Below are 26,089 nucleotides of genomic sequence, written 5' to 3'. Positions count from 1 at the left end.
ACTTTAAGGTAGGGGTAAGATATACGTACACTCTACCTTTCCCAGACCCCACTTTGTGGGATTACATTAGCCATGTTGTTGTTGTTGTTGTTGTAGAATTCTTGATATGTAAAGTAATTTTTGAAGCCCAGCCACAACTATCTGAAAAACAAGAATACTGTAAATCCTGCATCCATATACTGGATAGTTTTTTTTTTTTTTTTTATGATCTTGCTTCCAAAATGGTTTGTTGACAAGTCATATTTCTGTTTTTCTCCGCGTAACCTTGGTATACGGATCAACTAATTCCACAAGGTACCCGCTACCTCCCTCAAGTGCAAGTATCGAGTAACTCTATCCACTATGGCTTGGACAGATGGGAAAAAATCGACTAATTTATCATATTTTTGATGATAAATATGAGTGCATTCAAGTGTTTCATAGGTCCTTTGGATTCTGTTTCACAGAGGGGCTAAACTGATTAGGGTGTTTTCTCACAACACAGAAACTAGAAAAGAAAGTAAAAAAGATTAGTCTTCCTCTATCATCATTTTCTACACTGTTAATTCTTTTACTCCAACTCCAAAATACAATTAAATTTTGCACTGAATTTATGTGGTGAACTCTGCAATCCCTCTGAAATTACTAGTATTGTGAGTGGATTAGATTTCAACGTTGTTCAAATGACACCATAGATGACCAAATGAGGATGAGAACATAATGTAGCATCTACATCGAGAATTCAAGTATTGTATACGCCATTAGTCCAATCTTTGTAGAAACTACTTGTAATAACGAAGTTATAAAATAAATATGTTTATCATAAAGAGATTTGTCGTTCCTCTTGACCAAAATGAATCTGTTTAGCAACTTTCTTCTGCATGTCCATGGAGTAGGGGTGTGCGTCAGTCAGTTTGGTTCGGTTTTATGTATTATCGATTCGGTTTATCAGTTTTCGATTTTTAAATATGCTAAACCAATAAGATATTCTTTCTCAGTTTTCGATTTTCAATTTACCCAATAAGAAGATGCTCATAAAATAAATATATGATTTCTCACTTCTCTAACAATTTGGCACGATACAGTGAGACAAGCAAATCAACTATAAATGTTTTGATATAGTGAAACAAGAAATATAATGAGAAATTGCATCAATAAGAGTATATGTAGTACAAAGGCTACAATAACATGTTACAACCAAAACATTATATGGAATTTCTTATGTGAAGTAGAAGTACTGTGACGTGTGAAGTGTGTAGACCGTAGTGTAGAGTACTAATATAGTGTCTAGTTATGTTAAATTATTAATATTTAATATTTATGAAGGATATTGTAAATTACTATTGTCTTAATATATCGATTTATCCAATAAACCAATATTAAAAACCGATACCAAACCGATAACCCAATAATTCTTTTTTATAAAACCATTAAAAACCCATTAACCAAATAACCCAGTAACATTTTTTTCGGTTCGATTTTTGCACACCCCTACAATGGAGTTTTGGAAAATCCAAACATCTCAGAATCCCTCAACTTTCAAAACTGATTAAAGAAAAGCTGTCCTTGTAGAAATGACTTGATAAATTGGTCAAGGAAATTGATATACTAACATAATGGAGTATGCATCATTTGCCACTGTCAACTTAGTCACCAAATATGATGTGAGAGAGCACTAGAAGTTCAAACCTTACATAATACTTGAAAGAGAGGCTACTTTAAGCTGNTCTAAAATTACTAGCATTGTGAATGGATTAGATTTCAACGTTGTCCAAATGACACCATAGATGACCAAATGAGGATGAGAACATATGTAGCATCTACATCAAGAATTCAAGTATTGTATACGTCATTAGTCCAATCCTTTGTAGGAACTACCAGTAATAACAAACTACCAAAATGAATCTATTTATCATAAAGAGATTTCTCGTTCCTCTTGACCAAAATGAATCTGTTTAGCATTTTTCTTCTGCATGTCTATGGAGTTTTGGAAAATCCAAACATTTCAGAATCCCTCAACTTTCAAACTGATAAAAGAAAAGCTGTCCTTGTAGAAATGACTTGATAAATTGGTCAAGGAAATTGATACTAAACATAATGGAGTATGCATCATTTGCCATTTTCAACTTAGTCACCAAATATGATATGAGAGAACACTAGAAGTTCAAACCTTACATAATACTTGAAAGAGAGGCCATTTAAGTTATTAGAAAACATTGTACATAGTGACCACCAGCAAGACTTTTGCATCCTCACATGAAAAATGTACAAGTAAAATTTTGACTTCTTATGATACCGTTGTGCCAGTGAGTTCAAGTTGTGCTACCGCCTCGTTGATCGCATCGATGACGTTCATTTTACCCCTACACACGACCTCGTCGATTGGAGTCTTCTCATGGCTAAAACAAGCAAAACAAAATTCAGTGAAGAGCACAAGCAGAAGAAGCAAAAGCATACTTGATCTGCAAATCTATTAATAATTAAAAAAAAAAAAAAAAAAACTCGATGCACTAAAGCTCCCGCAATGTGCAAGATCCGATGAAGGACAGACCACAAGGGTCTATTGTACACAGCCTTACAATAGACCCCTGTGGTCCTGCCCTTTACCAGACCCCGCGCAAAGCAGGAGCTTCAGTACACCAAGCTGCCTTTTTTTTTGTCGTTATTATTATTATTATATAGATGATCTGCAAATCCATACAAGGTAAAAATACATCACCTATTTAAGGCTGAGACAGTTGCACCAGCAAGGATTAAGGTCTTCACTACCTGACAAGCCGTCATATAAATTAAAGGATGATAGGGACTTATATTCCAAGAGTAATGCAAAATTTACCTCGATATGTCCGTTTAGACAAGCCCAATGAAGAGGTGTATTTTTCTCCACATTGGAAGCATTAACATCCTGTTACCAAGAATTAGATTAATCATGTTTCATCACTCAATGTGTAGCTAAACATATCAAAGGATAAGAGAAGTCAAAAGATCCACCACAAAGAACAAATATTGATAGTCAGGTAGTCCTCCAATGTCTGACTCAAATTTTACATAAAAAAAAAAAAAATCTTTTGCCCAATGATCAGAAATGCACTCAAGTGTACAACACCGTTTACTTCAGCGAAACGGATAATAACGATTATTCATTAAAGAGAGACCGTTAGAACATATCAACAAGTATGTAAACCAGTAGATATGATCAGATATGTAATAATGCAAATAACTGGGGCAGTCCACTCACCGCTCCATTACGAATAAGATACTCTACAATGCCACAATGCCCATTTGCTGAAGCCATATGAAGGGCTGCAAATATTGAATAGTCAAAGCAAGAAGTTAGTTCATCATGTCATATTAGGAGCCTATTCTTTTTTATAAGGACTACATGTCATGTTAGAAATTTACTAGTTCAGGCAGAATATATAATTCAAAACTTAGGACTTCAAGGTATGGCAGATACACAACTGACCACATAAAATTCTTCATATTACTAACCAAATATTTCTAGATACGTATGTAGTTAAAGAATTAGAACCTCAGATATGGTAGATATTCAAATATACCAAAATCTAAGATGTGGCCTAACGGGTAATGAAGTGGAAGAAAACTAAGGATAAGCGCAAAAATAAAAAAATACTAAGTGATTTCTTCTCATATGCCTAAACCTTCGTAGGCAGAATTACCCGTTTTGGTGTTGGTGGAAGGTAGTAGGTACCCCGTGGAATAACCGAGCTATACACAAGCTTGTCTAAATACCACTGTTATTCCGAATTTAACTCAACTCAATCAACATAGAAGGTACGCAGTTTATAACAGTTGGCTTGCCTGTATCAGACTTGGCATCCAAATGTAGACAATCAAAAGGGTGGGGTCTCAAAATTCAAATTTTGAAAGACGGGGTCAACCTGTGGTCAGAAGTCAGAACTTGTTAAACCGGCTGGTCATTGGTCTTCTGGTTTACTACAATCAAGAAAACTTGATCTCGCAAGTAGGCACTCCAGCTGCTGCACCATCGTGACTATGTTGCCATTGATTGCCGAGGGAAACAGACTATCCTTATGAGGAAGTTCATAACTTTGGGGAAAAAAAAACAAAATGGAAAGATGTCCATTAAATTTGTGAAATTACTGGAAGTTTTTGTGTATTGAACCTTCTGAAATTCACCTTTTATATACATGTAATTTAAGAATTATATAACACTACTAAATATTTGACTTCAGAAATAAGTTTAATCCCCCACCCCACGCCAGAGGCTTTGGTATAGTGGTAATAATGTAGCATGTGTTGTGTGGGTTAGGCATGTCACGGGTCTAAACCTTGTTGCATACAAAACCCTGGTACTTAAGTGGAGAAGGGTTGAGGAGCAACCCATCATCCACCGAGTTTCTAACTATGTGCCATTGGCCCTCAGGGATTTCTCAATTCTAAAAAATAAGTTTAAAATATACTAAAGGCACATCAATGAAGACTAAATCATAAGGTGTCGTGTTTAGTGAAATTTTGAGAGTTGAACAACTAACTTCATGGTTTCTCACTTTCTGTACAGTTCACCAATATAGAAAAGAAACATGAAGTTTTTGCTACTTCCAAATGTATGTTTTAAGATGACTCTCCACATGTATGACCAGATAATCAAAAAGAGAGTGCTTTGGCTTTATAAGATAAAAAATTGAATTAATTCTCAAAAAAAAAAAGATAAAAAGATTGATTTAGCTTATATAGGATTAAAGAAACTCATAACCCATACCCAAACCCCTCCATTTCTTATCTTCATGAAACAAGAAAATCACAGGTAACTCTAATCTTGGTTTGGTCTTTAATATTGATAAAATAATTTGAGGGAAGTCCCACTTTGATAATGTTAGTTTGCAATTCTCTGTCTTGCTTAACTTTTTCCGTTAGGTGACCATAGAAGGATGTGACTTCTCAGTTTTGTTTTGTTGTTGTAACATAGCGCTATTGATTATTGAAGATACTACAATCTTGTAAAAAATCAGGACTGGACCTTTGGTGCGTGGACAATATTACATGGGAGTCCAACATCAAGTAACCAAGAATCGGATGGTCTGACTCTAATATCATGATAAAAACAACCATGGTAAAATGTTGTCCAGACACCCACTAATATATTTAAATCCAATTCCTGAATGAAGAAACCCAATTGCACCTTTTGTTTATATAAACATAACCTTGCCGAAAGCCGGACTACATCACCTGAAAACATGTAATATGTGTTGCCTCCAGTTATAAAGGCAACCTATATTTTTTCTAGAAATTGTTTGGCAATTCTACAAAGTATAAAACTTAGAAGTTGAACTTCCGTAGTAAAAGGTTACACCTTCACGAAATATTGACTTGTGCTCAAATGTCAACCCACTGGGTATGTTGTTGTTGTTGTTGCTCAAATGTCAACCCAAAAGTTTTTCCAAATTGTAGAACTTCTTCCAACAAAAACAAAAAATGAAGAAATTGCCAAGTTGATCTCCAATACCATGATAGATTCCAGGTCTACTGGAGAAAATTCCCTTCTCTAATTTTCCTACCTTAATCCTGAAGTAACTCATCGTGTTCTGCCAAACCTATCAGTCTCTAAACAATCTAGCTAAAGCTTTTAAATAAGATGATCGTCCGCTTCAACACAATATTAGAGCAGGCAAAGATCACGAGTTAAAATCTCACCAACACCCAAAAATAAAAAATATGATTTTTCTTTTCACGTGTTTGGCCCATGAAAAGGAACCACGCCAACACATGAGAGCTTGTTGAGACATAATAATATAGGCAATTAAAAATGTTCTCTCTAACTGCTTAAGTTTTTTATTGAGATGGTCACATGATATTCTCTGCTTGACTAGCCATCAAATGATCAAATAAGGTATATGAGAAGTATAGAGGTATGATAGTCTCAGATAGGGTAGCTACCAAATCATAAAATAAGTCATTTCAAAAACTTAAACCTGTTCGTCCCTCAGAATCCTTTGAATCAAGAGAAACACCATAAGATGCTAAGCTCATGACATCATCCAAATCATCATATCTGGCAGCCTGTTAATAGAGAACAAATGATTGAGAGATCAAGAGCATTAACTCAAGCAAAAAGCCTATGCCACTTGGGTGCAAATTGAATGTAAATTTTATTTACTTAAAATTGGAATTCATAGAAGTTCAAAGTTAGGCAGACTTCTATATCTACTGCAGTGATTAAGTTTTTCACTCGTTCTGTAAATCAAGACTATGGGTATATCATGGTCAACATAAAATAAACACATAAGCTAACTTGAGGTACCTCAAGCAAGGCTTCAATAGATTCAGACGTTGTTCCAGAAAGAGTCTGCTCCACTGTAACCTCGTCAGCTCCCATACCTGACAATTTCCAAAACAACTTTATGTGTGATTAAAGAGAGAAATAGAGATAGAAAGACAGATCAACTTTTTGCAGATGGCTTTAGCAACTGTATCAGAATTGGGGTCAAAAGTCATTTGGTTAAGTTGGATTATTGAATAACATCAATCACCTACACGTAGATTCCGAAATAGTTGGATTCATTTATAGATTCCATTTCATCTGTAGCCACCAGTCTACCATGGTCCCACTAGATCTAAGAATTCAGAAGCATAGGCAGACCATTTTCTTTTCTTCTAAATACAAGTATTAGCTGGGCCAACTTGCTCGCACATCCACTTGACATCTTTTACAACTCAATTGCACATCCAATAAGTAGTAGGCAATTGGAAAAATTAACTTAGTTGTTTGGTACTTTGGTTACAAGGATAAGAGATTACAATCTTGGATAAATGTAGGACATTTTATTCCGTTATAAGTAATCCCATGATTAGTTAAACAACAAGTGTTATTCTTTTGCCACAATCAATATAGACAACAATACCAAGATTAATAATCCTGGAGATAAAACAAGAAAGTGACATATGTCCTCCTCCAAAACTCTTTTTCCAAAGTTCTTCAAGAAACCCAAGACTAAGATTGAAAATAGAAGTTCATAAAACCAAACACATGATTCAAATTATACCCGGTAAATCACATTTTCAGTCCAATGAACCAAAGATCTAACAATAAAAGAACACCCGCTAAATAATCTAGTTATTATTTAATCGCCGTAATCCCCACATTGTAATCACACAAACTGTTCACAAACCAAATGACCCCTTAAGTGTCTGAATATTTCAACTCTTCAACCTCTAGCCCATCTCCTTGAGGACTTTGTCAAGATGTATTACTATTACTTCTTGGACTTTTTGTCCTGATAATCGTGGTGCGGAGCCAATTTGCACGCACCTCGACTAATTCCACAGGATACCTATCACCTCCCACCAATCAAATAATCCCTCAAGTGTTTGAATCATTCAACTCTTTAACCTAGTCTGTCTCCTTGGACCTGGTTGAGATGTATCACTATTACTTCTTAGATTACTATTATTTTGGTAAGTGTGGCATCCAGGCAAGGTTAAGTACACCTCAACAAATTCCACGAAATATTTGTCACCTGAGTCACCTCCCTCCCACCAGCAAATGGTAACAGGTAACTCTATGCACAAATGCTAAAACAGATAGAAGAAATATTCTGTCTGTGCCGGAAATTTAACCTGAAACTGCTCAACCCAGTTCATTCACATGCTATTACTACTTTGAATTTGGTTGCTTGATATATACAAGGAATGATTTTCGGCAGCAGATGCAAAAAGGAGGCACAATAGAGAGAGAAATTACCTGATACTAAGGGCTCCTTTTGCGTTGTTGCAGCAATAGGGCTCGACGGTATAGTGATGGAGACGGCGGTGACGGCGACGGCGGGCGAAACTGATGAGTAGTGCACAGCGATGATAACCCCTCCTTAATATGAATTCATGTGTAAATATTTAAACCCCATTTATCATCATAATTGAATTTGGTGTAATTAGGTATAATTACATTTATTGAACACTCATATAATTTAAAATTTATATTTCCTTTAAATCACTTTACTTTTTCTTTTTAACGTAAAAGGTCATAAATACTCCCTTAACTAAATTATAAGAGTAGGTCAAAAATATCTCATAACCATATTTTTGTCGTATTTAATTTTTTTAACTATTCAAAAGCTTATCAGTTTTGATTTCTTAATTATACACTTATCGGTTTTAATTCTTTAAGTATTCAAAACTTATTAATTTTGATCTCTTAACTATACACTTATTGGTTTTAGTCTTTTAAGTATTCAAAAACTTATCAGGTTTGATCTTTATTTTTTTTATAATACAAATAGCTTAGGTTTGTATTAACAGAACTCTTCGTGAAATTAAATATTTAACCCATTTTAAAGTTATTTCTCTATTTCCACTGTTTTTTCTTCAAATTACTCTAATGAAAAGAACAATAGCCTCAACGATTCAAAATAAAATTAATGAGGAAAAAAATATAAATCCTAATTTTATCAATGGAGTACAAAATGAAGCATATAAGTGTTGCTAGTGACTTGAAATCTTGAATATGTTGTGTTCTTTTCTTTGGCGGTTAACTATTCATAATCTGTGCGATTTTTTTAAATTTTATTTTACATGCAAAATAAAAATAAGAGAATTGATCTTATAACTCAAATTTCTCTACATAAAATACAATGAATAAAATAATAAAATCAATCTATTAAAACATAAAAATAAAAAGTTAAAAATCTACCATTTTATAAATTTCATACTCTGAAAAATCAAACAAATTTCCTTCAATAAAGTCATTGGAGTACAAAATTTGGATTTAATTTAACGGGTAATAATTTTTTTTCTTTTTTTATAATAAAATTTAGCATATTCAAGTCACTAGTAGCAATAATATGCTTTATTTTATTGTATGTTGAATGAAATTATGATTTCTATTTTCTTATCTCGTGAATTTTATTTTGAATCGTTGAGGTTAAGGTAGGATAATTTGAAGAAAAAGTAGCGCAGAAAGAGAAATAACCAAAAAAAATGGCTCAATAATTTAATTTCTCGAGACATGAATTTTGTTAGTATAAACCTGAGTTATTTGTATAAAAAATGGCGAGAGACCAAACCTGATAAGTTTTTAAATAATTAAAGGACTAAAACAGATAAATGTATAGTTGAGGGACTAAATCTAACAAGTTTTTGAATAGTACAAGGACTAAATCTGATAAAAATATAGTTAAGAGATTATTTTAGACCTACGCCTAAGTTAATAAACTATTTATGACATTTTATCTCTTTTTTACTATTATATCTTATATAATGTCCCTTAAAAATGTGAAGTCTTTCATTTTGACGTTTAAATTAGGACTTGTTTTTATTGAATTCATATGCAATTCAAAATTTATATTCCTTTAGATCACTTGTCATTTTACTTTCACTAAAAATAGATAACGTAAAATAGTTTTTACTTGAGAAAATCAAAACATAATTGAGTATATTTTTTCAATTTGGCATGTAATAATTATTATTCTTGAAAGTCTTAAAATAGTCTATGGATTAAAATTTAGTCCATTTAATACATTGTTTGGTTACTTTATTTAAGTTAATCCATGGATTGCTTATCCAACATATATGGTCTTATCTTATTCCTAGAAAATTGAGGGATAACTAATAACAAACCTTGGATAAGACCCCTAAATGACAAAACTATCCCCTTATTCTTTTTCCTAAATTTCTTTTGTAATTTAATTTTCTTTTTATTTATATTGGAATGGTTATACATGTTCTTTTTAATTCTCCAAATCTGTTTAGTGTAATTTAATTATTTCACTAATATTTTTTTCTCCATTTTTTTGAATATTTTTTATTCAAGGTAGTTTGTCGATTAACCACTTGAACTATTTTTATTATTTTTTAATAAGATTTAGGTATTGAACAATTTAAGTAGTCTTAAATCTATGTTAAGTTTAAGATATATTTGATCAACAAAAATTAGAAATACACCGTGCCATCAAGGATCTCTTTTGTGCTATATCACACCTTAAAATTAATAACAATTATATATATATATATATATATATATATATAAATGGAATATATAATCCTAAAAAAATATTGTCTGGCGATTATCTACCTTGACCCAATTACATGAAATAAACAATCTCAAAATACAAATAACACAAGGGTATAATAGGAAAGATTTTTTTTGTAGAGTTTTAAACTAAACACAAGATTAAGTGGAAAGTAATGAACCAAACACTTGACAAAACATAATTCATGCACTACTAATTCCTGCATTACTGATCCCTGAGTTACTAATCCATGCATTATTAATCCCTGCATTACTAATCTCTGCATTATCAATGTTTGTACCAGACGACCCATAAGTGAAGAGCACATACAACATACTCTAATATTGTGATTGCTTATATTAATTTTTTATTTATTTATTGAAAAGAAAATAATATTTTTAAATGACTAAAAGAATATAATAGTCAAAATACATAATTACTTAAGGGGCGTATAAACAAAAAAATATGACATATAAATTGATGTTGAGTATGCACCTCCCCCCACCCCCCAACCTAGAGAAATGGAGAAGATAGATAAGCATGTGACCTTCACGGATCTAAAACATAACTCACTTTAAACTGAATAAGATTTGATGTTGGACGATTCATTTCTCAATTAAAGTGTACCTATTGTATGTGTAGAAAACAAGGTTAGTTATAAAAATTAAGTAAAGTCTAGATTTGTTCTCCATCTAGTACCTAGGGCAAGTGAAAAGCAATACATATATCTAATGCGAAACAAATATACAATATGTCAAGGAGAAATAATATGTGAAGTGTAGAAGATAGATGCAAGTCAGTTAAAAAGATAAAATGATGATATGCAAACTGATATACTATTGTAATGCACAACAACAAAATTTGAAACTATGGGAAATAACTCTAGCCCAATCATCCTATCTTGCACAATAACAACACATCATAACTACAAGTATAACTCTGATCCAACCGTCTTACCATTTCGACTATGGATGGTGGCTCTGGATCAACGTATTGTCGAGAGTCTCTGCCGAATATAAAATGTAACTCTAGCCCAATCATCATATACGTTCAAGGGCGACATATAAAATAAACAAATACATCAATTATAAGACTAAATAGACAAACAATTATATAAGACAAACAATCGTATATTTTAGAGATATCACATCACCCCCAAATCTCATTGGGCCAAATGAATTATGATTTTAACAAATATGTCGAGCACATTCTCACATCACGCAAGCATCAGACAGTAAAAAAAATACAAGCAAAGATCAAGCTCAAAAGAAAAACACTCAAAATTGATGTCTAAAATCAAAATGTTAAACTCTCTTATATAAAAAGTATGATTTTAAGTTAAAATTGTAAAGGAGTGATCACATATACATCGAGTTTTAAATATTGCAATATTTGTCTTAAGGTTTTCTTGATTAAAAAAAAAAGAGATACAAAAAGACTCATCTTCTAATATATGAATCAATCAAATGTGACATTTAAAATAATTGACAATTTAAAACTTTTGAATTGAAATTAGAAAATATATTAGTGAGAAACACAATTTTTTTTACATATAGAAAAAATAAATACAAATTATGAGAATACAAATATATGATTTAATTTCTTATCAACTTACTCACTCCTATCTCTACCAATTTTCTTTCAAAAAATGTTAAAAGATTTGATTTTTTCAATTAATATATATATATATATATTACTTATTTACTAAACTAAGTTTTTTTTTGGGCCTTAAATATTTTGGGGTGGGGTGGGGTGTGTGTGTGGAGGGGGTAGGGTTCACTTAGTTCTTGCCAAACACCATCTGCACTTTGTTCTCTCCGCCCGAATTCGTTTTTTCTTTATTATAACAAACCAACTTTTCACCTATTCTGTGTGCATATATATTTGATTCTTCATCTCCCTCATTATTATACTGCATTTTCTCTTCATTTGTTTGAATCAAGAATCCATTTTTCTTCGTGGGGTTTTCTAGATGGCTGCTATTATACAAGGAATTGGTGCTGCTACTGCACTAACCTCAGCCAATTCTTTGGACATCAAGAAGTCATTTTTCTCCAATTCTCGCAGATCTTTGTCAGGTTTGTTGCAAAGTTTGAATCTTTAGCTAGTATTTGAAATGGGGTTTTGTTAGTATTGTTAAATTTGTGTCCTTTTTTTATTTATATTCTGGGTTTATCTGATCTTGTTTTTGATCTGTTTCAAGTATTATTTGGTCCATTGAAATAATTTTGTATATTACATTTAGTCATAATTTCAATCATTTGATGGAATTTTATGGTTTGGTTTTGATGCATGTTGTTTGTGTAGTTGGTGCAGAGAGGAAAGGAAGGACTTTTGTGGTTAGATCTGATGGGCGTTTGAGCTATGGTTTGAATGGACGTGGAGGAAGAGCTGAACAATTAATTACTAATGCTGTTGCTGTTAGTATTCTTTTACTCTCTAATTATGATTGTGCGTTTATGTTTGCATATAATCATTTACTAGCAGAAATGTGCAGAAATTAGTACTCCATCCATTTCAATTTGTTTGTTGCACGAAGTATTAAAAAGTAAAGAATACTTTTGAATATTGTGTCCTCAAACTAAAGATACGTAGAATGTATGAAAATGCCTTTTAATTTTTTGGTCTTAAACATGCTATGTGTAAAGTTAAATTGAAGAGTTGCTAAAAAAGGAAAGATCCATTCTTTTTGAAACGTCAATCTCAGAGATCTTATCGGCCGGCAAACCAGAGAAGGACGACCACGGTCATTTTCTATCAGGAACGCTATGCCATTTTCAATCCCGGCATTGAATTGGCAGGTTATCTGATGAAGAAGCTGGGAAGGTACCAGCTGCCTGCGTGGTGTTAAACCAAAATGCTAAAGAGAGCGAAGGGGAAATCATGAACGACCTTTCATGTAATGTAGTACACTATAAGAGAGTTAGAGCACTGCAGTGGACACAATTCAAAAATAACCTTAAGGAAAGGGCAACTATAAAATAAAGAGAAATTGGACTTTTCAAAAAAGTGAAGTAACACAAACAAATTGAGTAAATGTTATTGTTTTGGACTTCGAGATTTGATGTTGTGTGGCTTAATATTTTATGTATTGTGAATGACACTTTAATCATTTATGATGATTGCTCCAAACAAGCGCAAACTTATTGCCAAATGTCTCTTTAATTCTTTTACAGGCTAAAGAAGATACTGCTGCAGCTTCTACTTCATCAAAGCCAGGGTATATTTACTTCTCTTCTGAGTTGTACACACATACAATGCATACATATCTTTATAGTTCAAATTGCTTTCTTGTAGTTGCCACTTCATTTGTCTCTCGTAATGTTTGTCTTCTAGGTCTCTAATCATCACTTGTTTTGTGAAACTTCATGTCCAAGGTGTAGTTTGTCAGCAGATTAGATTAGTTCTTTTTTTTTTTATAAAAAAAAGAAGATAATCTTGGCTGATTTGGGAAATGTTTGACAATCTTGGCTGATTTGGGAAATGTTTGACAATCTTGGCTTGAAAAGAAGCTTGGTTGGTAGGATTATGACTTAGTGGAAGCTGATAATCTTGACGGTGTTCTTAAAGGGAATAGAAAAAATAATAGCATTTGCTGTTTTGCTTCAGATGATGTCAGTTCATCCTGCGATGAACATGTCTAATTTTCCTCTTTGTTCTGCATTGTGATAGCGGAAACAAAGTAAGGAGAATGATGGTGGGAGTGATATGTTTTTGGTATTTGGATTAGTACNGGGGGGGGGGGGTATAAAAATAAAATAAAGGAAGGACTACATGATGAATAAAAGCTCAATCTCTGTTTCCAACCAAAAGCAGGCATACATAGAGAGGAAAAACATACTTTTAAGTGAATCTTCTGTTTCAGCCAAGCAAGTCTCCCATGGACCTTTAAGAAAAGAGTTATAAGGGTATTAGTCGTGTCTATCTCTCTTTTTTTCTTGTGGTACTTCCATTTTTTCATCTACTATTTGCTCCAAATTTATAAGGTTTTTATTTGCCGTGAAATTTTTTGTAAATATTTTATTGAAGTTATTTCCATCTCTAAGAGATTGAATATCGAAAAGAAAAAAATAAACCTAAGAATAAACCTAAGATGTTGCTGAAACTATACAACTATTACAAAGATCAATTTGTATTTCTAGCTCGTAAGGAACTGATGAAATCTTAGATTGTGTCATTATTTATTTAATTTCATATACGCCAAAATCTGCCAAAGAGCAAACAACTGTATTGAATTCTCAGAATGCAGTCTACCTTGCACTCCATTTTACTGCTTTCTGATTGGAACTTGTCATGTGACTCACAAACAAAAAGAAGAGAAGAGTACCACTATAGGATCCCAAAGAGAAACAACAGAGATCAGCATGAAATGTGTCTCTCTCTCTTGAGATCTTATCATCTCCTATTTGTTCTTGATAGACAAATTCTCTTCAACTTTATATCGATTCACTGGGGCCCTTACTAATAGTGTTGTCAACCCTAGTTTAATTTTAAACCTTACAAAGAAATCAGAGCTTTACCTTTGAATCTTGGCAGTTAATATAACACAAATATGTGATAGTTGGGGTGAGAACTAAAATTCAGTTTTATGGAAAACACCGAGTTGAACCAAAGGTTTGTATTTTTAAATCTATAACGTTAGTTAATATTCCGTAAGTGTATAACAGAAGAGATGTTATCTGAAGTGGATGCACTTATTGTTGTCAATTCTTTTCCTTGCACTAGCTCCTCTGAGAAAGTCACGATCTAAGTTTTCATGATAGCTGGTTAAGCAATCTTATATTTTAACATCAGAGATCCCTGTGAAGATTGTCATCTTGTCGATCTTTTGACGTCCTTGTACTCTCGGCAAGCTGTCTCCATAGGAGTTGTTCAAAAGGAAGGTTACATCCTTTATAGGAAATTTGGCTTCCTTTCCTACTTCAAGCTCTCTGAGACTTTGATTTTGCTTTCTGCTTTGTTGGGTTCTAAGGTTCTAATTACATGAAATATTAGGGCTACCAGAAGCTAGTAAAGAGGCCCCTTATTCATTTTCTTCCTAATGGATAAGATTCATGCTGTGGGATTCGAGTGTTTCTGTTACTTAAGGACTGAAGAGCTCGTGAAGTTTTGGTGGTGGTCATAAGACTCATAACCAACATTATCTATGGATGCATTTGGGTTAGCTGGTGCTTCCTTGATGGGGTATTCCTAATTATTGGGGATAGATTATGTCCGTGGTTCTAAATTAATTCTGTAATGGTGCTTGCCTAATCATTAAACATACATTATTGAATAGGTCTCTGTTGGTTGGTTGGATATGCACTGTTTTCTCTTCTCTCTCTCTCTTTTTTTTTAATTGTCTATCGTTGTGGGAACCATATCAATTACTGTCCAATTGCTTGTTTACCTGATTGTTATTTATCTGGATTTCTTGTTACTTGATCGCATCACTTATGTGTTTGAATGTACATCTTTAGGCATGAACTACTGCTCTTTGAGGCCCTCCGTGAAGGTCTAGAGGAAGAAATGGACAGAGATCCCGCTGTTTGTGTTATGGGTGAAGATGTCGGTCATTATGGAGGTTCGTACAAGGTGACTAAAGGCCTTGCCCCAAAATATGGTGATCTCAGGGTTCTTGACACTCCCATTGCTGAGAACTCTTTCACTGGTATGGGCATTGGAGCTGCAATGACTGGTTTGCGTCCAGTTATTGAGGGAATGAACATGGGATTTCTTCTTCTTGCCTTTAATCAGATATCTAACAACTGTGGTATGCTCCACTACACATCTGGTGGCCAGTTTAAGATACCAGTCGTCATCCGAGGTCCTGGTGGAGTTGGTCGACAGCTCGGAGCAGAGCACTCTCAACGCCTTGAGTCATATTTCCAGTCAATTCCTGGAATCCAGATGGTTGCCTGTTCAACCCCCTACAACGCCAAGGGCTTGATGAAGGCCGCTATAAGAAGTGATAACCCTGTGATTCTGTTTGAGCATGTTTTGCTCTACAACCTGAAAGAAAGAATTCCAGACGAAGAGTATGTGTTGAATCTTGAAGAAGCAGAGATGGTACGACCTGGTGAGCATGTTACCATTCTAACTTATTCCAGGATGAGGTATCATGTAATGCAAGCTGCTAAGACACTTGTGAACAAGGGTTATGATCCCGAGGTCATTGATATCAGGTCACTGAAACCATTTGACCTTCACACCATCGGGAATTCAGTGAAGAAGACTCATCGCGTCCTCATTGTTGAGGAATGTATGCGTACAGGAGGTATTGGTGCCAGCTTGACAGCTGCTATAACCGAGAACTTCCATGACTATCTCGATTCCCCAATCATATGTCTGTCCTCACAGGATGTGCCAACGCCATATGCTGGGACGTTAGAGAACTGGACCGTTGTCCAACCTGCCCAGATTGTTACTGCAGTAGAACAGCTCTGCCAGTGATTGTTACTAGACATTTTAGTTTTTGGTACTTACAAGTTCTAGTTAAGCTGGGATGATTGGTCCATTGTTGTCTACCTGCACCAAAATAGTATTTGGATTTTTAATGTTTTGTTAAGGTAACAAGACTTCATGGGAACATTATCATTGTTTTGTCTCATTAAAGTTTAGCTCTATTTGATAAATTAAAGCTGGAGTTGTCTTACATTTAAATATCATATGACAGGATGTGGTTTTCTAGTTTTGTTTTGGTTGTGATTTAAGACTCTAATTGATGAGTCTGACTTCGATATCATGATAAGAAATGAACATTTATATCACTGATGGTGAAAAAGTTGGATTTTTTAAAATTCTTGAGATGACCTCATAAGTATGTTGATATGTTCTTCAAGATGGGTATCCTTGCAAAGTTCATCCAAATCAAATCAAAGAAATTGAAATAGATATAAAAAAGCTCCATATTTTTATATATACTTAAGTGAGATATCTCAATCCTTTATTATACACATAGAATATATTAATACTTTCTTTAAAAGGCAATCCGCCGCACTGAGCTATAAGATGAGATACAGTTCTTGTACTACTTGATTGACGGGTAAGAAGGAGCTTCCGTACGAACTGGAAGACTCTTGTATGTATGGTAACCCTCTCTTCCACTACTAGTGGATTGTTGCATAGAAAGAGCGACATANTGTCTTACATTTAAATATCATATGACAGGATGTGGTTTTCTAGTTTTGTTTTGGTTGTGATTTAAGACTCTAATTGATGAGTCTGACTTCGATATCATGATAAGAAATGAACATTTATATCACTGATGGTGAAAAAGTTGGATTTTTTAAAATTCTTGAGATGACCTCATAAGTATGTTGATATGTTCTTCAAGATGGGTCCATGCCTTTGCAAAGTTCATCCAAACCAAATCAAAGAAATTGACATAGATATAAAAAAACTCCATATTTATATTTACTTACGTGAGATGTCTCAATCCTTTATTATACACATGGAATATATTAATACTTTCTTCTATCTACTTAATTAATTTAAAAGGTGAAGCGCTGGGATATAAGATAAGATACAGCTCTTGTACTACTTGATTGATGGGTAAGAAGGAGCTTCAGTAAGAACTGTAAGACTTTTGTATGTACGGTAACCCTCTCTTCCACTACTAGTGGACTGTTGCATAGAAAGAGCGGCATAAGCAACCTTTCTTAGCGTGCTTTTCAAGCGCTTAGCTTCTGCTAGTGGTGGGGCGGCAATGTCATGTTGTTCCGTTGGAAGCCTAAGCCAAGAAGGTATCATAAAATTTGCGCTTAATTTTGATATTTTTTGTATTAGTTTTAGCATGTTTATTTTTGTAAAAATAAATTCATATTTTAGATTATAAGTTTTGTTTTCATTTGCAAAACACAATTTTAAAAAAAAAAAAATATTTATCACTAATTTAGTTTTAGTAAATAAGCAAATGAATTTTAGTATTTTTTTAATTATTTCTTACTCATATAATCTAGATTGTTTTTTATTAATCTAAAAATAGTTAATTCATATATTTTTTTTTTCAGAAAAATAAAATAAATTCCCACCAGCCATCCTTTTACTTTATCTCAAAGTTTCCCTCCTTTATTTCCCGCCAAACACCAGAAAAACCTTCTAAATCTCGACGAGAGAGAGCAAAAAACCAGAAAATGGAGAAATCCGGCGGCGGCGGCGGTGGCGGTTCAGCGCCTACCGGGTGCTACAAGTGCGGTCGTCCAGGTCACTGGTCAAGAGATTGTCCGTCCAATCCAAGTAGTTCAGACAAATCTAATCCTAATACGACGAAGTATGCTTCAAAGACCGGATCCGACGCCGGCGACGGTTCTGTTGCCGGTGCCGGTGCCGTTGCTGGAGCTTCTGCTTCTAAGCCGAAGAAAGTCCCGAGGTCAATGCCTAAGCTAACACCGGATATCCTTCTCTCTGATAAAGGACTTGGATACGTTCTCCGTCATTTTCCTCGTGGTTTCAAATATCGTGGTCGTGGTCATGAGGTACTTTGTGCTTTCAAATAAGTTACTGCATCCTCTGTCTCTGAGACTAGATATTTTGATTCACTGAAGTACAAATTTTGTTTGCTGTATCTATATATACTTTTCCTATGTTTTTGTTCCTTTTTGTTGTATTTATTTTGCATTTGTGTTGTTAAACTGCAAGTAGATGATATTCCTTTTTATGACTGAGAGTGAATCCATGTTCTTCAACTTAATTCTGCAAGTCTTGTATCAGAGTGCCCATTCTCTCTTGATGCATTTGGTGAGTAGTCGAGAGTCTGTTTTCACCCATCCTCTGTTGTAGCCTCTGCTAACACACCATTTGAATCCATAGAGTAAAGCTTGTGCTGCAGCAATGTTACTAGTGCCTTGACCCAAGTTCATTGAGTAAGCAAAAATAATTGTGCCTTGGCTGTCTCTGATTATTCCTCCACCGCCACATCTTCCCCAAATGCTACTTCCATCACTGTTAAGCTTTATAGATATCTCAGGAGGATGAGCCGTTTGACCATGATAGTAGCTCTTTCGTGGATATCTGTATCAAACACCTGACATATCCTTGGTTTACCAATTTCTTCCTTGCTATTCCAGTTTTCACCTATCCTTGCTTTACCAAATTTCTTCCGTGTAACCTGCAAGATTGTATGTTAGTTTTGGTTCTGTACATTGAATGCCTTTCACCTCAAATTTGTTGTTGCACGTTGCTCTCCATAGTTCCCAACAAATTATAAACTTTAGTTATAAAAGCTGCAACGAGATTTTTAGTCTTCAAGTTCCACCAGTTGAGCAATAGCATTTTAAGAGAGTTGTGTCTGTGTCCAATTCCCAGAGGTCATGCAAAAACATTCCCGATTTTCTTAGCAGGCTGAACTGGTGCTGAATTTCCCAGTAGAAGTTTCAGTCCAGATAGCAAGATCATCCTTGTTACTGTTAGGATTGATAGTCAAGCTGCTGATCCTATTCTTATATTCTGTGGAGTGTGGACAGTTGATATTACAGAGCTTCCCAGTGCCAAACTGCATTCTTAAACACTGAATTGAGCTTTATTTGACTTTGTTCACTACCACTAGGGAGCAGATGATATAAGAGGCTCCAAGCTAGACCAATTATCAAACCAGAAGGTCATATCCCCTTTCTCTAGTTTCCAATAAATAAATTTCTCAGTATTGTGTTTGATCCTACAAAGATATTTCCAGTGTTGGGAGTTTCCTTTAATCCATTGGACATCAAGAGGATGTTGATTATTCCAGTATTTTGCTTTCATGAAATCACTCCAAAGAGATTTAGAGGTCTGAGCTTCCACCACTGTTCGAATTTAAAAAACAATGCAATTGTCTTCAATCCAATGGTGCTTGTTACCAGTTTCTTTGACAGACCAAAAAAACCTAGCTAAACGTTTTTCAATAAATGCCAAAGTCAATTTTGGAGGGTAAACAACACTGAGAAGATGAGTAGGTAGAGCTTAGAGGACATGTCTGATATAGATTGCTCTACCACCAGGTGATAAAAGTTTAGAGTGCCGACCTCTAATTCTACTAGTGATGTTTTTGACAATGTCATTGTAGTAAACCACTTTGTTTTCCTCTCAGTAACCAAGGGACAACTAAGGTAGAATTAATTCTATTTTCCTTGAAACATTTTGTGGCAGTAATTAAACTTGTTTTCTCTGTATTACTTGTTAAGTTGAAAAGAGAAGTACACAATCATTCATCTTGTGCCTCTTTAAGATGGTAAGTTTGATTGCTTGCATGAAGATGGCGATTGTTATAATGCTTAAGTCCATCAATTTGGTTAAGGATACACAGTCCTTTTAGTTATACTCTTGCGCTATAATATGAACAATTTTGGAAGCATATGTACTTATACTAGTGGTACTCTAGCATCAGAGTGATTTGTTTATAGTGCAATCTTACCTGGGTGCAGGTTGCTGATTTGGGTCACCTACTTGGCTTATATGCTGAATGGCATGCGGGTTTGCTTCCTTATTACTCATTTGATCAATTCATACACAAGGTGGAAAAGCTTGGCGGCTCAAAGAGAGTCAAGGTAACTGCTTTCACTTCCCCAGCTTTGATATTCAGTTATGTTAGGTATACTTGTCATGAAATGTGTACTATCTTTCAATTTAAAAATATTATTTCTTTGCTTTCACTAGAGCTAAGTTCCAGCATGATTAAATGGAATATATGGAGGAGAAGTTTCTTAGAAAATGGAGACCCTTTAAACATGTATAAATAAAATATTCGGTCTTGAAAATAAAATACCAACAATGCTCTTCAACCCTAAGTCAACGAGATGCTAGATCTATTTTGCTATACTTTTATGATGTTTTGAGAAGTAGAATGTATCTGCATCTTGTAAACTTGACAACATCTGTGGTCAAGAAGTCATCCAAATTTTTTATATTCTCTTGATTGTTGATTGTGTTAGTTTGATTTTTGTGAATAGATAGCTCATTACTTAATCATCAGCATCTTCTCTGTCATATAAGAACTAAGAGGTAATTATTGTTTTAGGTGGACAATCCTAAAAATAACTGCTAATTTTTTATTTATTTTTTGTAGTTTTGTGCATATGCACACTTCAATTTCTTAACTTGAATCTCTTTGGTATAATTTACAAAATATCTCATTATAGTAAATTTGAGCCACAAGGCCATCAGGTAAGACTCAATTTTTCCTGCTTGGCAACTCTCTTTACGTGCTTAATGCTTAATGGTGGTAAATTTGTTATCATGACACTTTATAGGATGTTCATCTCCTTTGTGCTAGTGTCTTCTCCTGCCATTTACTATTTGTTTTGGTATCAAACCATGAAAAAGATGATATATCAACAACATTTTTGAAGTAACAATTGGATAATGTGCAATGCCATCCTTCAATTCCTGAAAAATCACTTCATATCACTTAAAAGTCCTCAGATGTTTATGGTCTCGTGTTATTCTTGCAAGGCTCCCTTGAGACACACATGCCATTTTGGGGTATATCTGGCTTAGCAAATCATTCAGCTGCATCCTACAGCCTGTAAGAAAAAATAGAACATTATAACCCTTTCGACACTATGCAAGATAAAAGCAGAATAAATAGGGGCCACAACTTCACATATGTTTATGATTACGTGCAAAATCATCCTTTAGGATNTCCCTGAAAAATCACTTCATATCACTTAAAAGTCCTCTGATGTTTATGGTCTCGTGTTATTCTTGCAAGGCTTCCTTGAGACACACTCATGCCATTTTGGGGTATATCTGGCTTAGCAAATCATTCAGCTGCATCCTACAGCCTGTAAGAAAAAATATAACATTATAACCCTTTCGACACTATGCAAGAATAAAAGCAGAATAAATGAGGGCCACAACTTCACATATGTTTATGATTACGTGCAAAATCATCCTTTAGGATTTCATCGCAAATTTGATCGCCATAAGAACTTAACCAAGTCATTTCATTTGTCGGCTTGTCGCTACATAGCATTCTGTTATGGAAAGCCTGTTACATGAGCTTAATATTCAATCAACACGGATTACATAGCGGACTTTTAACCAGATATGTCTCTCTCCATTTGCTGCAACAGGGCATCTTCCCCAATATATGATTATTGGAAGATAATTTTTTGTATGACCTTCACTGAACACATGATATGAGTGTTAAAGATTTTATGTTTAATTATCAAGCTTACTAGGGTTTCTTTTTCTTTGAACAGTTATGCACGAAAGGACTACGAGACAGGGTTGCCGATGGGGTGGATCCTGCAAAGCTGTATGAGCCGCAAGTACAAGAACAAGAACAAGAACAAGAAATAAATCAACAGGGTACATCTCCATCAGTTCCTATTCTTCAAGTATTCTTATTTCTAATCTCAAATTACTTCCAGCCTGAGAAAGCAGCAATATATGACGACTTCAGTATTTTAGACACCTCCATTGAAATTTTTTGTATCACTCTCTTTGCTTTTGTATCACAAAGCGTATATAAAGTTTGAAAGTATGACGACTTCAGTATTTTAGATACTTAACTTTAATATTTTAAATACTGTTTAAGTTTTAGAATAATGGTTTGAGGAGTTTTTCAAGTGAAATAATGGTATAATGGTTTCTATTCTCAAAACATTTTTAGAAAGATTTTTTTTTGAGGAAGGTTTCTTTTCTCAAACTTTCAACTTTTACAAACATTATCCAAGTCAAGTTATGTCCAAACACAACCTCAACTTCTAAGTACTCTTTTCCAACTTCAACTTCTGAATACTCTTATTCAACTTCATCCAAAATTCTAAATATTGTCAAAATGGCTACCTACTTAAATCAGGAAGAGGAAATATAGCTGTCTGGTAATTTTAAGAGATATTAAACTAACATATATCAAATGTGAATTTTGATTCTTTCATTGCAGAGTGCTTCATTTTGGTTTAACTCTCTGAAGTTTCAATTGTAGTAGTTCTATGTATTAATCCTCAACTATTACACGACATAATTCCACTTCTCTGTTGTTTTCCTGGGGCCTGGGGAAAAGGCCTTTTTAAAATCTTACCGGCTTGTACTTTATTCTTCAGTTGTCTATCACAACATGTGTCTATGATCTGTTAATTATGTAAGATTGCATACTATTTGGGATCGAAACATTTAGGCTAAAAGTTAAACTTGATAATTAAGAGCTGTCTTGTTACAAATTGTTTTTTTTTTGGGTACACAGTTTTAAGGCCAACTTGACATTCTAGTGTTCAACGTCTAATGTACACAGATATTATCCCTTTCCTTCTCTTCAAACCAATGTTGCTCGTACTCTTCAAAGATATCGACGGGTGCATGTCGGATCCTCCAAAAGTAGTTCATTTTTGAAGGATCCGACACGGGTGTGGGCGTGTGGCAGTATATTTAGAGAGTCCGAGCAACATAGCTTTAAACATTGAAGAACTGCTTTGATGAACAAGTAACTTCATTGAATCCTGTAGAGTTCGAGAAGATACATATGTTTGTCTTCAAAACTAAGTATTATTTTTTCTACAGAATGTGACATGCCTATTTATGCTGGTAGTCATTTGCAATCATGACGGTCACTTTCAAGTGCACTTTTTGTTGATTCTGTGAATAGGAAAGAAGAAATCATGATATGTGTTATCCATAAATAAATTTGCTCTTCTACTTATGAATGCTTGGATTTGAAATCAGAAATTGCATCTCTGCTATATTTGTATGCAGAATTCAAGGACTCAGAACCAACTGATTATCCAGAAGCTACAACGCAAAATCCAAATCCTAAAGATGATCAAGAAATCATGCTTAATGATATGTGGGAGAAGGCAATTGAGGTAACCATAATGAAACTTCCAACAGATTTATATGCCAGTGTTTGTCTTATTTCCAAAAATAACTATTAAGTGTTTACTTTGTCTGGCATACTTAACCCCAATTCTTACATCTAATCAGTGATCATTATTTCCCTACTAGGAAGCATACAATAGTAGTATACACTAATGCTTTGGAAGTGATGCCAAAGTAATGCGGTCAGATTTCTATGATCCCGAAACTTCTACCAGGTTCATATCAATGCCCTTGGTATATGGGATAAAATTGCCATCTTAACACCCAAAATAAGACCCAGCAGCCCCTTTTATTGAATCACCCCTGGTCTAATAAACTAACCCTATTTCTTGTCTATTTAGTTTCCTTGTTATGAAATTATATGCAGTTGGATACAACGTACACTTCCACAATAGTACACCTGGAAAGTGAGTTGCGTAGGTTGAGACCAAAAATCAACCCAGCCCTTGAAACAATTTGCCTACCCTAGTTAGCCTCTCCATGTGCCATCAGAGGAATTGCCATATAGACCGTTAAAGGTAGTGCAACAGATAGGGGATTCAATCAATTCATTCTAGTGCTTTCTTATGTATACCTGTATCAAATTATCTGAACACCAGAGAGTAGATTATGGTTATTCCTGTAGCTAGAGCTTAAGGAAAATATCAAGCTTGATCTGCAGAAACCAGGAAATCACTTGCTCTTCAGGGTGTATCCAAGGGAGTGCTCCTTGAATTTTTTTTTTTACTTGTTGAAGCTTGAGGAGAATAGCTCTTGGACATAATTCTTGGAGAAGTTTGCTAGAAATGTTTAATATAACATTTCTTGAAAACAATTTTTGTTTGGTTTATTGCTATTTCAGAAACATTTTTGAAACACTTATTGTGTTTGAACTAATTATTTAAGAACAGAAAAAATGTTAAAGAACTTCCAATCATACTATCATATGAAGAGAACTTGCTTGATCACTGGATCCCATAGTTACCTATCTGGCAAGTGACTACTATCTTTGCATAAGTTTTAGTCTCGCGTGCCGCACTGTTAGGATTCGATACAAACTTCGGTTACAACCTATTACTACTCGCTAGCATCCTTAACTTGCCTACTGCAGCAGATAACCATATTATGTTGTGTATTTGGCAGGAGCCATCTCAACCATCCAATCAAAAAATTGTTGCTGCTGATACATCTTCTGGAGGGAACGATACAGTAAATCAGGCTCCAGATAATGTAGCAAAAAGTTCTGGGGTTATTAACTTCTCGGAAGAACAAAGAGCTCGGATGGAGGCTAATAAGTTGAAGGCATTGCAGAGAGCTGCTGCTCGAACTACTCATATCAAGTCTACATAGTTTTTACGTAGAGCTCCATAGAAGTTCCTAACTTATTACTATATCCTTATTGTAAATTGTTCATGAGGTTTTTTTCCTTCATTAAATGACTGAAAATTGCCTTTATCTTGAATGTTAATACTCAAGAGATTGGTCTAAATTCTAAATCATTATTTTGCTCTTGATGTTATGTTATTTTATGTTTTGTTATGCTTTACATATTATGTGCAATGACTTAGTTGCTCTGTCCTATTTATGTGGTATTTGCCTTTTCAACTGTTTTGTTATGTGCTACTTGAACCAAGGGTCTTTCAACAACCTCATTGTCTCGGTGAGGTAGGAAAAAGATATGTGTACACTTTTATTGTCATAGGCAGACACGTTACAAGGGTTAACACGAACAATAGACACTCGAAGCCAAGTGATATACAAACATATAACAGACCTTAAGTGAGCACATGAATTCAACACAACATAAAACTCATGTTAGGAATATGCCAGCCATTCAAGGTTGATAACATGAAATGAACCTGCTGTGAGAGACATAAGGTTATCTCAGAGACATGTGTCTAAAGTGAAACCCTCAATGTTTGAGTATTTTCCTACACAATGAACCAAAGGGTAGCGGCTGCGGGTTTTCCTTTTCATAAAAAAGAAAAAGAAAAGAAGAAGGTTGATTTTTAGTTAAGTGACGTTGTGACTGTATGTATTAATTGGGCGTCATTTCCTATAAAGAAGTCGACCACGTGACTCGACAAAGTCTCGTGCTATTCGAATGTCGTTTTCTAGCTCTGTTTCCTATGAATTGTTTTATAGTGGTATGGTTACAATGCTTGCTCTGAATAGAAGCCAGACAACTTTTCTTTCAGATATCGAAATCGACATATGACTCGACAATACAAAAATAGTAATTCTATAATGACATACCAAATTATAACTTATGTCATCAATTATATACTCCTTTTGGTTTGACAAAATAGATTTTGTTTAATTTAAGTTATAACTAAATTTGCATTTTTTTTTATAATTTATTTTAATTTTCA

General features: G+C 34.3%; 3 protein-coding genes across 4 annotated transcripts; 2 read left to right on the top strand and 1 right to left on the bottom strand.

Annotated features, from left to right (window-relative positions):
* Window positions 1–2,136: 2,136 nt before the first annotated feature.
* On the bottom strand, window positions 2,137–7,848 carry LOC125856736 (ankyrin repeat-containing protein P16F5.05c). The gene is made up of 7 exons (XM_049536359.1): window positions 7,703–7,848; window positions 6,263–6,339; window positions 5,934–6,021; window positions 3,218–3,282; window positions 2,816–2,884; window positions 2,699–2,748; window positions 2,137–2,378 (listed from the first exon to the last, which is right to left on the bottom strand). The coding sequence occupies exons 2-7, from the start codon at window positions 6,335–6,337 to the stop codon at window positions 2,267–2,269; spliced, it is 459 nt and encodes a 152-aa protein (XP_049392316.1). The 5' UTR covers window positions 6,338–6,339; window positions 7,703–7,848; the 3' UTR covers window positions 2,137–2,266.
* A 3,893-nt stretch (window positions 7,849–11,741) lies between these two features.
* LOC125854824 (pyruvate dehydrogenase E1 component subunit beta-3, chloroplastic-like) lies at window positions 11,742–16,564 on the top strand. Of its 2 annotated transcripts, none has more exons than XM_049534409.1 (4): window positions 11,742–12,043; window positions 12,273–12,385; window positions 13,142–13,185; window positions 15,425–16,564. In XM_049534409.1, the coding sequence occupies exons 1-4, from the start codon at window positions 11,938–11,940 to the stop codon at window positions 16,395–16,397; spliced, it is 1,236 nt and encodes a 411-aa protein (XP_049390366.1). In that variant the 5' UTR covers window positions 11,742–11,937; the 3' UTR covers window positions 16,398–16,564. The 2 variants fall into 2 exon arrangements, with proteins under 2 accessions (XP_049390366.1, XP_049390367.1); XM_049534410.1 differs by having other exon boundaries at window positions 11,745–12,043; window positions 12,282–12,385.
* Window positions 16,565–18,026: 1,462 nt separating this feature from the next.
* Window positions 18,027–25,229, top strand: LOC125855290 (chromosome segregation in meiosis protein 3). The gene is made up of 5 exons (XM_049535001.1): window positions 18,027–18,421; window positions 20,345–20,467; window positions 22,124–22,232; window positions 23,616–23,725; window positions 24,861–25,229. The coding sequence occupies exons 1-5, from the start codon at window positions 18,080–18,082 to the stop codon at window positions 25,065–25,067; spliced, it is 891 nt and encodes a 296-aa protein (XP_049390958.1). The 5' UTR covers window positions 18,027–18,079; the 3' UTR covers window positions 25,068–25,229.
* The last annotated feature ends 860 nt before the right edge of the window (window positions 25,230–26,089 follow it).

Source organism: Solanum stenotomum, chromosome 2 (assembly GCF_019186545.1).
Source record: "Solanum stenotomum isolate F172 chromosome 2, ASM1918654v1, whole genome shotgun sequence".
Classification (NCBI taxonomy): Eukaryota; Viridiplantae; Streptophyta; class Magnoliopsida; order Solanales; family Solanaceae; genus Solanum; species Solanum stenotomum.
This window is presented reverse-complemented; position numbering and strand designations above follow the sequence as displayed.

What these genes read in the sequence shown, in the direction of transcription:
- LOC125856736 (XM_049536359.1), bottom strand. Translation starts at nt 6,337, where the DNA reads ATGGGAGCTGACGAGGTTACAGTGGAGCAGACTCTTTCTGGAACAACG. An exon ending in CTATTGAAGCCTTGCTTGAG is followed by an intron (nt 6,022 to 6,262) that starts GTACCTCAAGTT and finishes CTCTATTAACAG; the next exon opens with GCTGCCAGATATGATGATTT. An exon ending in GTCTAAACGGACATATCGAG is followed by an intron (nt 2,749 to 2,815) that starts GTAAATTTTGCA and finishes ACGGCTTGTCAG; the next exon opens with GTAGTGAAGACCTTAATCCT.
- LOC125854824 (XM_049534409.1), top strand. Translation starts at nt 11,938, where the DNA reads ATGGCTGCTATTATACAAGGAATTGGTGCTGCTACTGCACTAACCTCA. An exon ending in TAATTACTAATGCTGTTGCT is followed by an intron (nt 12,386 to 13,141) that starts GTTAGTATTCTT and finishes ATTCTTTTACAG; the next exon opens with GCTAAAGAAGATACTGCTGC. An exon ending in TCTACTTCATCAAAGCCAGG is followed by an intron (nt 13,186 to 15,424) that starts GTATATTTACTT and finishes GTACATCTTTAG; the next exon opens with GCATGAACTACTGCTCTTTG.
- LOC125855290 (XM_049535001.1), top strand. Translation starts at nt 18,080, where the DNA reads ATGGAGAAATCCGGCGGCGGCGGCGGTGGCGGTTCAGCGCCTACCGGG. An exon ending in GCGGCTCAAAGAGAGTCAAG is followed by an intron (nt 20,468 to 22,123) that starts GTAACTGCTTTC and finishes TTCTTTGAACAG; the next exon opens with TTATGCACGAAAGGACTACG. An exon ending in TGTGGGAGAAGGCAATTGAG is followed by an intron (nt 23,726 to 24,860) that starts GTAACCATAATG and finishes TGTATTTGGCAG; the next exon opens with GAGCCATCTCAACCATCCAA.